Source organism: Strongylocentrotus purpuratus, unplaced genomic scaffold, assembly GCF_000002235.5.
Source record: "Strongylocentrotus purpuratus isolate Spur 01 unplaced genomic scaffold, Spur_5.0 spur5_scaffold_1, whole genome shotgun sequence".
In the NCBI taxonomy this organism is placed as follows: Eukaryota; Metazoa; Echinodermata; class Echinoidea; order Camarodonta; family Strongylocentrotidae; genus Strongylocentrotus; species Strongylocentrotus purpuratus.
This window is the reverse complement of record NW_022145594.1, coordinates 45,599,884-45,611,605: the sequence shown is the minus strand read 5'-3', so window position 1 is coordinate 45,611,605 and position 11,722 is coordinate 45,599,884. Positions and strand designations below refer to the sequence as shown.

The following is an 11,722-nucleotide window of genomic DNA, read 5'->3' as shown; positions in this document are numbered from 1 at the left end:
TCACTCACATCTCCCTATCTCTTCATCTCATTTTCTCTCTATATATCTCCCTTTCTTTCTCCAGTTGCCTTTCTCTCAAATCTTTCTTTCTTTCCCCATCTCCCTTTTCTCTCCCAAACTCTCTTGCTCTGCTTCATTTGTTCACTCTCAATTAGCAAATCATATAAAACCACACAAAAATCCATCTCAATTTAAGAGGAAGCTTTATGTCACATGCCACGGTGCCAATGAGTTAACTGACATCATCCACTTGTGACAATTTATACATGATTCGCCGAACATACATGACTACCGTACATGTGCATTGAACTACAGGTAGGTCTATGGATGAAGATTACAGGTTCGGTTGTACCTCATTATAAAGAACACTGCTATAAGGGGCTATCCTTAGGTAATTTTCCCTGTCCACCTTTTCCCCTTTGTTCTATTGTTCTTGAATACCGATATAACGAAATGTTATTACAAAAAAAGGTTCCAATAAAATCCAATCTATACATTTTTTTTTAAAGTCCAACATTTCCTAGTTTTAGAGTCATGTACACCAGTACCCCCCCCCCCTAATTGGTTTGTTTATTTGAGAATTTAATTTCAATTTTCAACACCATAGCTTGTCCTAAAATAATTTAAAAAAATACATATATTTTGTAAATACAAAATGAAGGGGCTACTTAAAATTTGAATATGCTTGTATCTCTGAGGGCTCAACAGACAGTGTTTGTCGAAACTCGCAAGGCTCATTTTGAAGGACGGCATAATTTCATTTAAAAAAAATTCTGAGGCCATTAGCTTTTGACCACTGCTAATGTTGACTGATGCGTGGACAAAGCAAAGGTCTCAGAACTTAATAGTACACATTTTGTAATATGCATCCCAACCAGAATAATGCCAAGGTTTATATGATTGATAGGTGTTGTGGCACCATGAAAATGAATTTCCCCCTTCTTCTTCTTCTTCTTCTTCTTCTGATTATAGCACAAACAGTTACAGCAATAACATAAATACACACAAGTCCATGTATACAAGTGGTTGTATACATAGCGACAGTAGCTACTATTTACACTATATACTCACATGGTACATTCATCATTCATGAGAGTAAAATCAAAGAATTTCTGAACATTCTCTAGTTCAAAAACAACATTTAGAAGTTGATTGTTGATTAAAATCATACCATGAAAGGTACACATAATTAAAATAGAAAAAACAAACATTTTGGACAAATATTCTTCACAATTTTTATGGTACCGTAAATGGTCAGTTGAAGTTGTAGCCCCCCAAATGCCAAATTTGTCCATCACGTTCATTTCTTCAAAACTTTGCTCGAAAGTTATTTTAAGGCTTATATTGCATACCAAAACAATTCTCATGAGCTGTTAATGATGACAAATTAGGATTTAATATACTAGACTAATACCACTCGCGGTCTGTGACTCTGTGGCAAAATCCGTGTATATCCTTTCCCTCTTAAACCGTTACGTGCATTTCATTTTTACACAATTCATGATTATAGCAACAACTAAATGCAAGAATACCTGGATAATTGATTGATTGACACACTTCACTTTAATATCGATAAGCGATACCAGTATTTTATTTTTCATCAGTGCGACAATGAAGCACAAAATACAGGAAAATACTATCGTCAGAATGGCATTCATTGCAATACTATAACATAGAGTACTTTAATTAAAACGTTTCCAAGAACCTTTTCAAAAGAATTCTAGAACACTGGCAAGCACTCGCATAGATCAAGAAAATGTCGGGACCGGCCTAGGAGTTACATTTGTAGCTGTGGCTGCATGGGTATATCCATGGGTTGTGTGGCAGGAATACTGGCTGCGCTCTGGTCTTGAGCAGGGGGGGCATTCTGTACTTTCTCACCGGACGTATGGTCTTTGTAGATATGATTGGTCAGATGCTGGTTGAGAGTGAATTTCTGATCGCAGTGCCGGCATTGGAAGTGCTTCTCTTTGGTGTGGGTGTAGGAATGGGAAGTCAAGCAGTAGTTGCTGGTGAAGCCTTGACCGCAGACCAGACAGACGTAGGGTCGTATGCCCTTGTGGCGGCGCTCGTGTTTGATCAGGTTTCCTTTATCGGAGAAAGGCTTGTTGCAGAAGGAGCAGGTGAAACGCATCTGTTGGACCTTGTGCATCCTGCGTTTGTGGGCGGTCATGAAGTGGCGCGTGCGGAAGCCCTTCCCGCAGACGTCGCACTTGACCGGTTTGAGACCGGTGTGCTCGCCCTGATGGTTCTGGAGAGCGCTCTCTGAGGCGAAGGCCCCAGGACAGTGAGGGCACTGGAACGGACGGTTCTCAACGTGTCTCTTCACATGCTCCACGTAGCGAATCGACGTGGCGAATACAGACGGGCAGTGAGTGCACTTGAAGCGGCACCTCTTGGTGTGTCTTTCAGCCTCGTGATCAAGCTGAGCCTTCCTTCCGAGATATCTCTTTGGACAGAACCGGCACTTATACGGCCTTGGTCGGTCATAATAGTTAATCCTCTTGCCAAGCATGTCCTTTGGCAGATTAGAATTACTCTCTCCTTCTTCTTCTTCTTGATTCTCAACCGGTCCCTCTTCCTCTTGAGCGTTCAGGAAAAGAAACTCCCCATCTTCACCATCATGATCGCTATGAACCACTTTATTCCATCTCTCCTGCCTCTTCGGTCTACCTGGCAAGGCTTTGAAATTCTTCCAATCAGGGTGCATCTTCTCATGTCTATTCAACTCGCGCTTCTTCACAAACTGAATCCCGCACACCCGGCACTTGTGGTTGAAGGTGTGTGAGAGCCTCTCGTGGCGGCTCAGCATGTTCCTGGTAGTAAAGGTGTTCCCGCAGGATTGGCACTTGAAAGGTTTAGCCTTGTGGGACACCATATGCTTGGCAAGGTTGTTGGAGTTGCTATGGCATTCCCCGCAGATGGGGCAAATGTGTTCTTCACTGTATTCATGGAAGGTTTCGTGGGCAGCGAGCCTTCCACGGGTCGGGAAGTTCTTGCCGCAAGTTGTGCAGATGAATCTCTCTTCCACCAAACTTGACCTGTTCGTAGACACCACCTTGGTCTTCTTGCTGGGGGGAGGAGAAGGTAACTTGGCTGCCTTTGCCATAACAGGTTTCTCATTCTCTGCATTCTCTGACACAGTTGTTCGCGACTCCCAAGTCAACACTGGACGCAGATCATTGGCCCTGTCAGGGTCATGACTCATCCTCATGTGCCTCAGGAGACATTTGACCGAGGTGTAGGATTCTTTGCAAGAACTGCATGGAAAAATCCGGGATTCTGCAACAAAGTTGAAAGCAAAATAGAATTCAAATAAACCTTTCAGTAATACCCTTCCCTCATAAAAACTTAAAGACAATGTAACATTTACTGGACAATTTTTCCTCTTCCTGAGATTTCAGGGCTGTATAATACCTTTAAAGGTAACCCCCTGATACACCGAAATTCATATACATGTTGCCCCACTCATAGTATTCTGTGTCTACACAAAGCGCTATCATGCGGTCATTACTACAATCTACCTATTACTTCATGCTATATGGGGTATCAGTAATGGAAATTTTGTGGGAATCGATATCTAGGACAAATTAAAAAAATGAAAACTCCACCCTAAAATAAGCGTAAAGCCCTAACCCCAAATCTTTTCACAAAATAAGACTGAACACAGACGTTGCATAACCAAAAGAGATCCCCCCCCCCTCCCGAAATCCACCCATCAGCTGATGAAAACACAACATACCGTTTTTGAACGACAGCTCACTCAGCTTTGTCTTGAAGCCCACATGATTAGCATACTCATCGCTGTAGAACACCTTGAGCTCACTTCCTGGTTCAACGACCTTTGTGGTTCTGAAGTAGATGTCCCCATAGGATTGGAACGCTTCTAGATTCTGTTCCTCTTCGCAGTTAGCGCTCTCTACGAATGCCATCCAGTTGTTATGACTTCTGTTCTGACCATCGACGTAAAAGAATACCTTCCCTCGCATACAAAGCTGAAATTACAATCGACATTACAGTATGAATAGCACTGAAGATGCCTGGACACTGGACATATATTGTTTGTTTGATTTTTAGTACATTTGGCTATATAACAGGATAACAATATTTAGCTTTTATATAGGGCTTATCACAAATGTCTCTAAGCGCTTTACAAATATATTATTACCCCGGTCATTGGATTCAGTGCTTGCCAGCACACACTGTGTGACTGTGTGCACAATCTCCAATCCCTGGGGAGCATTCCAGCCAGGCATTACTTGACGCTCAAAAAGTGTTACAGGATGGGGACGGGGGGGGGGGGGGGGGGGGATTAAATTTTAACCCTGTACTCTGTTAAAATAAATGCAGCTGCCTCTCACAAGCCACCATACATCATGACACGTGAAACAAAAATTGAGAAAAGAGAACCATCCACTGTAATTCATAGCTACATGTCGGGCCTAAAATGAACTAAAGGGCAATTCCACGGTAACGGAAGGACACTCAGACAAGATTTTTGAACTTCAGGTTCATACTAAAAGAACTGTTTTATTAGTATAAGATGTGAAACAGTACAGATATAATACCTATATAAGTGCCTTTAATTCTCCCCCCAAAAATTGTCATTATAGTTAAGTAGTTTAAGAATGTGCATATTAATTATCTCGGTAACGGAAGGACATAAAAATGGACATGGTTTTTCCAGTTAATTAGTGTTTATCCAAACTTTGTGAAGTTGATGAAGCTTTCTACTTGACTGAAACACATTTTGTTCCCCATAGTTTAATACATACTAATAAAACATTTCTTTTAGTATGAACCTGAAGTTCAAAAATCTTGTTTGAGTGTCCTTCCGTTACCGTGGAATTGCCCTAAAATAAAAACACAGGTACATACATGTACTGAATTTGGTGATACGGTGATACAACATGAATTAATTACGATTCACTTGCAGCCTAACTTTAAATAGAATAATCCACTGAATACAGAGAGATTCAATAAAGATTCAAACAGAATTTATAAAGCACAACATTACTGTAGAGGTGTTGTGGTCTAGAGGATAAGTCACCCGACTGTAGATCACAAGGTACGGGGTTCAAGTCCCGCCGCGGCACCAATGTCCTTTGGCAAGACGTTAATCTACATTTGCCACTCTCCACCCAGGTGTAAATGGGTACCTGGTATGCTTGAGCGCTAGTTAGTTTGGCAGTTCGGCTATTACCAGGGTAATATGTGTAAAGCGCCATGAGCGTCAGTGCCTGATGGATACCGGCACTATATCAATTATTATCATTATTATTATCAACATCATCATCATCATCATCATTACTCACCTCCCAAGCCGAGTCCCTCGCACTCCCTACCGCTTCGTCAACCAGCTTGCCATTGAATGGTCCAAATCTTGCACCCTTCTCCAATGATCGCTCCGACCGTACTCCACCAATCTTCTTCCCACCGATGGAGAACTTCAGGGACAGGCCAATCGGCAGATCAGGTTTCCAGATGTCCACGTCCCGGACTTGTGGACCACGCTGTGTCAAGTTCTGCAGAGTGTTGACAGTAGTCTGGATGATGTTCTGTTGGGTTTCTGCCAGGGCTAGGCGCACTGCTCGTTTCTTGGGCGTGTCCATGTCTGCAGTGATTGCAGGAGTGGAGGTTTGCTCGCACTGCGGTTCGGGGACAGTGACGACTCTGATGTTCTCATCGATGCCCATGCTCCCTCGTGGTTCCTCTACTACCTCGTCCTCTATGTCGTGTTCATCTGCCGAGTCGTGCTGGCGTGTGGGGGACTGCGAGGGGATGAAGGAGCCATCTGGTGGTGCGTCTACAGAGGACTGAGTTGAGGTGGTGGGTGGGGCGTAGTTCACCTGGGTGGTTGAGCTGAGGTGAGGAAGCTGGGCGTGGCCATGATCGGTGAAGTGGGAATGACTGCGATGCATACCACTTGCAAGCACTTGCCCACTGCCTGTAAGAACCAAAGAAAACATGAATAATAATAATAATTAAAACGGTGCTTACATGTATAAAGCGCTTACCATCGAAGTCTCTAAGCGCTATAACGAACAAAATACAATGATTAACAATTACATAATTGAATGTGAGTGGCCAACTGAAGGAGTTATTATCAAATATCAATTTTTCAAAATTGGTTCTTCAATACATGCCAGTGACCAGTATCCTACACTCATCAAAATCCTAACTTCAAACCTGGACCAAACACCATACTGAAAGATACTATGTCCCTTTTGCAGCCAACATCAAATTCTGTAAAACTTAGTAGGAATTATGAATGTGTCATGTACATGTATGTCCTATCTGTGAAAATTTAAACATTAGCAGTTTCCTAGTATTCAAATTATGCAAGTTAAACCTGTTTACCTTCTAGGCTTCACTGTCAGACACTATCGAGTGACTGACTGACATCTTTTTTTCTTTGGTAACAACATACATAAAATGAGCTGTAAAAGGTACTTGAGCATTTGTCTACATCAATAACCCACTTCTTGTAATGGCCAAAATTAAACTGACTGAATCTTTATGCAGCACAAAACGTATGACCATTCGGTAAAAGGGTCGATAATCAGAGTATTACTTAGGTGATTGCAATCACTAAACTTGTTTCGACAACTTATGGTTGTTATTTTCCAACTAAAAGCAATTTTCAAGCCCTTTTGTTTTGAGCGAAGTTCTAAATTAGTATGGTCTTTCAAATGCCGTTGGAATTTAACCTTTGCTTTTTGTTGGCCTACGAATGGGACATTGTACCTTTACCCCTAGTACTAAAGTAGGACTTTAAACCAACCAGAATCTATGTCCGGACCCTCAAAACTTGTAAATGTTGGCACATGGTTTAGGCTTATAAATGCATACAGATCTATGCAACAAGATTAATCCAGAAGGCCTACATGCAAGTTCGTATGGACCCCTACCTTAAAGCTTACTGTGACCCTCTTCCTATATTTCTTTGACATTTTTGTGTATTCTTTGTTTTTGTTATATCCCTGGAAATAAAATAAAAAATAAAATGAAATAAATAAATAAAGCATGAAAAGATGGCGCAGGTGGGTGAGAGCACTCCAGCAAAGCATAGAGTCAATGCTAATGCGTATTGACCTCTAGCACTGTATACTTGCACACATCGCACACAATTGCACACTTATGCTTACAATGAATACGAAGTGGCTGGTCGACAAGTTTGACAGTGGACTCACGATTTATATTTTCAAATTATTCTTTCTAACATTGGTAAGTTGAAAAAATTGTATTTTACTGCTATTTAGGTGTTATTAATTGTCTGTTGAGTTTTACCGGTGGGTTGGCTCAGTCAGTAGAGCGTCTGCCTCACAACCAGGAGGTTGTGGGTTTGAACCCCGGACGCATCATACCAAAAGACGTTAAAAGACGGGAGTTGCTGCTACCTTGTTTGGCGTTCAACAATAGAGGATAGAGCAACGTCGATCTGGCGCTGCTCAGTGGCTGCCGGGCTCACGATCAATTGGGCAAAAAGAATTTCCATTTTCGGTTTAATAAAATTTGGAGCGGACTTTAAAAGATTATTATTATTATTATTATAATTATTATTATTATTATTATAATTATGATTATTATTATTATATTATTATTACAGTGGTGTTTGAAATGTTGAGAATCAGTAAATAATAATAATAGCTAGTTCTTATATAGCGCTTTTTAGGACCGAAGGCCCTCTCAAAGCGCTTTACAGATAGTTATATTATTACCCCGTCTAAACAGTTTTTAATATACACAGCCAGGATAGTAATGCAGCTATGTGTGGGTGAGAGGTATTACTTACCAGGTATCATTTGTTGTAAGACGGCCGATCCAGCGAGTCTGCTGGCAAAGTCTTCCCTCCCTCTGACCTGTTCACTCTGCTCCAGCACGAAGGCAGACTGAGCCGAGTGATGCAACTGATGCTGCGGCGGCGGTAAATGTGGCTGCAACAGGGACTGGTGATGAGGCAGCTGGTGGGCATAGTGTGGTAGGAGTTGTGGCTGCTGCTGCTGCAACTGATGCTGTTGCTGCTGGTGGTGACGGATGTCCTGCTGCGGGTCCTGTTCTCGGCTGTAGTAGCCCTGTCTCTCCCTGTAACCTGGATCCATGATGGACTGTAGTGTTTTATACAGACTCTGCAAGGAAAGAACAAACAAAAATTTAATTTAAATTAAGTCATTGCTCTGATGCATACCACAGCGTCAAATAAGCAGTGTACTGGTATGCATGCAAGTAGCAGAGGAGATGAGTGGCGAAAAATCTGTAATTGATAAAAAAAAATTGCCCAAATGTATATTAGTGTAATCACATTAACGGGCAGCAAGGAGAACGACGTAATAACAATTTCATCTAAAATCCAATGTTAGAATGTAATTATCTGACATAAAACCATCTTTGAATGTCATTTCGACCTCATCACCTGGTCCCCTTTACCCTCTATTTACCAATAGTTATAAGCAAAATAAATTGAGACCTCTGCATTATACTAGCTCAAGTAAACAAACAAAACAAAACACCCCCAAAAACACTCCCCTTCAAAAAAAAAAAAAAAAAAAAAAAAGAAATTGCACACAAACACACCTTATTTTTAGATCTAGACCTATCATGATCGAGAACCAAACTGATTGATATCTCACATTTATATATTTGAAATATAATTTAAAAACCATACAGGTTATGGAATTCTTATTCCTCCGAGTCTCTGACATTGGCTTTCGAAGTTTCATATAATTTATAAAACATTAAACCACACATTGTGTTTTGCTTACTCAAAAACATATGGGTGGGATCATATCACAACAATCATCACACAAAGGTCATCGTCAAGATTGTTACAGCTCACAGATTCATTATCTTACATTTCTGAGTCATTTTAAAATAACAGAAACACTCTTCAAGTAGTAACAAATAATGAGAAATGAAAACTGGGACAAAATTAACAAAATCTACTACGAATTATTGATATATTTCCAACCTTACCGAATTAGATACAGGTCGCCCACACCCTTGTTCAGTTTTCAAAATGGAGGCTTGTCAAACGATAGCTGTCGATCAAATTCTATGTTGCCTTTGTATTCTATCGTTTACGAACGATAGCACAAGGTCATTAAACTTGTGCCGTGAGTGAACGCGTACAAAACATAGCATGTATCTGTTTGGACGTGTGCCACGGTGTCGGTGTTTGTGTGTGCTGAGGGGAGGGGAGAGGTGGGGGGGGGGGGGGGGCGGAGGTAATCGACGGAGTTTATTCTAATGTATTATCCTTTCAATATTGGTTAAACAATTTTCTTAATGTAAATCCCAGAGAGGTCGTTTCGTTAATTACGAAGGAATTCAATGATAGGCCACGCACCGTCCTTTTGACAAAACAATGGTTTGATCGTCCATTTGGGAGGTGTCATTAAAAAAAATAAACAAGTTTAGCGTCCCCGTCCGCTTCCTTTTTTTGGGCCGCCTCCTATTTATTTGTTATTAATTTATTTTTTAAATATTTTTTTTAAAGAAAAAAAACATGAAAAACACTGCTAAAATGGATCTAGACTAGGGTCTATTTCTGATTTGTAAAAAAAAATATCGGCAGCCATCTTGAAAAATAGCCCGACTGTCAGGGAAAATGTACCAAGCGGCCATTTTGGAAAAAAAGAGAGACAAGAGAGAGAGAGAGAAAAAAAGGGCCTCCTCCTTCCTATTTATCAAAAGGGCAAGACGCTAAACATGTTTTGTTTTGTTTTGTTTTTTTGTGTTTTTTTTTTGGCCTTAGGGTAGAGGGATTTATTGGGATTGGCCTCGGGTGTTCTTTATAAAGATACAAATTAAAAATTTAAAAATGGTCATAATTAAACGCAATATTTTCTATTTTGAGTAAACAATCAGAGAGTATATACAGCACATGCAGTTGGCACACTGCGCGCATGTGGGCCCTCTGATGGAATGAAAGGAAGACAAAATAGACCGGCACAGAACATAATTAGATGGGCCTATATATTGTCGTCTTAAAGGTACTATGTCCCTTTTGCAGCCAACCTCAAATTCTGTAGAACTTTGCAGGAATTATGAATATGTCATGTATGTCCTATCTGTGAAATGTAAACGTTAGCAGTGTCCTCATATTCAAATTATGCAAGGAAACCCGTTTACTTGCTAGACTTCACTGTCAGACACTATTGAATGACTGACTGGCTTTTTGTTCTTCTTTGGTAATAACATACATGAAAAGAGTTGTAAAGGATACATGAGCATTTGTGTACATCAATAACCCACTTCTTGTGATGGCCAAGATTAAACTGATTGAATCTTTGCGCAGCATAAAACGTATGACCATTCGGTACAATTGTCTGAAAATCAAGACTATTACTTTTGGGCTCTATAGCCCTAAAGTCGATTTGACGACTAATAGTCATTATTTTCCCACTTGAAGACATTTTCAAGCCCCACCTTTTTTAGGGAAGTTCTAAATAAGTATTATCTTTCAAATACAGTTGGAATTTAACTTTTTCATTTTTTTGGCCTGCAAATGGGACATAGTACCTTTAAGACCAGCTGAATTATATGTACTTTTTCCATTTTAACATTATTATGCCTCATCATTCGTTTTTCCAACAGGATACGCATACCATTTATTTCAACTGTTTAAAAGATATATAATTTATCTTGCAGTATATGGATGGCATTAATTATTGGTTATTATGTCAACCACGAAAATGATGATTATCAAATATAAGGGCAACGACCAGGGGCTGATCCAAGGAGGCGTGATTTGTTTTATCATATGGATAGTACATAATTATAAGAGTATAAGACACACTGGAAATCAGACTAAATGAGCATTAGCCCAAATGGGTAGTAGACTATTTGGAGTTTAGACCGAACGGCATTCTCCATGATTTCTAGCAATTCGCAGACATAAAGCTCTGTGAATTTTCGTTTAAGGGTGAGCATGCAAATTAAGATCTCAGTACAACAGCTGCTCGAGCGAATTGTGATATCTTAGGTGTGTTTCTAAAAGACTTATAGGCAAAAACATAAGGCTCTCACAGCCTATAGTTTAAGATATTTATCCATTTTCATAATATCACGTTCTCGGGTTTTTGCTGCCGGTGATAGAGGCTATAATTATCGAGTGTTTAACTGGGCACCGTCCCGTGTTCTTCACGTTCCAAGTCGGACCTGAGCCGCTCTAAAACTTTAACAAATAGTTTTCCAGGATCCCTCACTTCTAAGTAGGTCTTGATGGCTGCTTTCAGCTCGTAGAATGACCCATACACACGCACCTAGGACAAACACAGGTAGATAACGAAAATATATCGTGAAAATGTTCAGACGTCTTAGTTTAATTTTGTTCTTCCACACTTTAATCTACCTTCTGAACGTGCAATTTACTTTTTAGACTTTCGTCAGATGTACAGTGTCTATGTACATACAAAAACATAATGTCCAACAAAAATAGTAGTCTAACTTTTCACTGGGTTGGAGAATGGCAAATGAGATAAGTGTCTTCCCAAAGGAAAATAGTGTTATGTGGCATGGATTTGAACTCCGAGCATTGTAGTGCATAGCTCGGTGAATTTTCAACACGACCACGATATCTTTTTATATATTTGTCAACTATCAACAGAGCCGACCTTCTCCCATAGATGGGGAACCCCTGTACCAATGGAGAGACCTATACAAATCTGCCACGAGAATTACATTTCATGTAGATATTCCTGCCCTTCATAACGTGTTAATT

General features: G+C 40.2%; 1 protein-coding gene across 2 annotated transcripts; it reads right to left on the bottom strand.

The window, feature by feature from the left end:
• Nucleotides 1-186: 186 nt before the first annotated feature.
• On the bottom strand, nucleotides 187-9,088 carry LOC115921155 (histone-lysine N-methyltransferase PRDM9-like). Of its 2 annotated transcripts, none has more exons than XM_030978320.1 (5): nucleotides 8,974-9,088; nucleotides 7,796-8,129; nucleotides 5,316-5,947; nucleotides 3,743-3,995; nucleotides 187-3,282 (listed from the first exon to the last, which is right to left on the bottom strand). In XM_030978320.1, the coding sequence occupies exons 2-5, from the start codon at nucleotides 8,100-8,102 to the stop codon at nucleotides 1,778-1,780; spliced, it is 2,697 nt and encodes an 898-aa protein (XP_030834180.1). In that variant the 5' UTR covers nucleotides 8,103-8,129; nucleotides 8,974-9,088; the 3' UTR covers nucleotides 187-1,777. The 2 variants fall into 2 exon arrangements, with proteins under 2 accessions (XP_030834180.1, XP_030834181.1); XM_030978321.1 differs by having other exon boundaries at nucleotides 8,969-9,046.
• Nucleotides 9,089-11,722: the final 2,634 nt, after the last annotated feature.

Bases quoted from the DNA above. Each gene is read 5' to 3' on its own strand.
- LOC115921155 (XM_030978320.1), bottom strand. From the start codon at position 8,102: ATGGATCCAGGTTACAGGGAGAGACAGGGCTACTACAGCCGAGAACAG. The intron at 5,948-7,795 runs GTAAGTAATACC...TGGTTCTTACAG, and splicing joins CTTACAACAAATGATACCTG to GCAGTGGGCAAGTGCTTGCA. The intron at 3,996-5,315 runs GTGAGTAATGAT...TTGTAATTTCAG, and splicing joins CGAGGGACTCGGCTTGGGAG to CTTTGTATGCGAGGGAAGGT.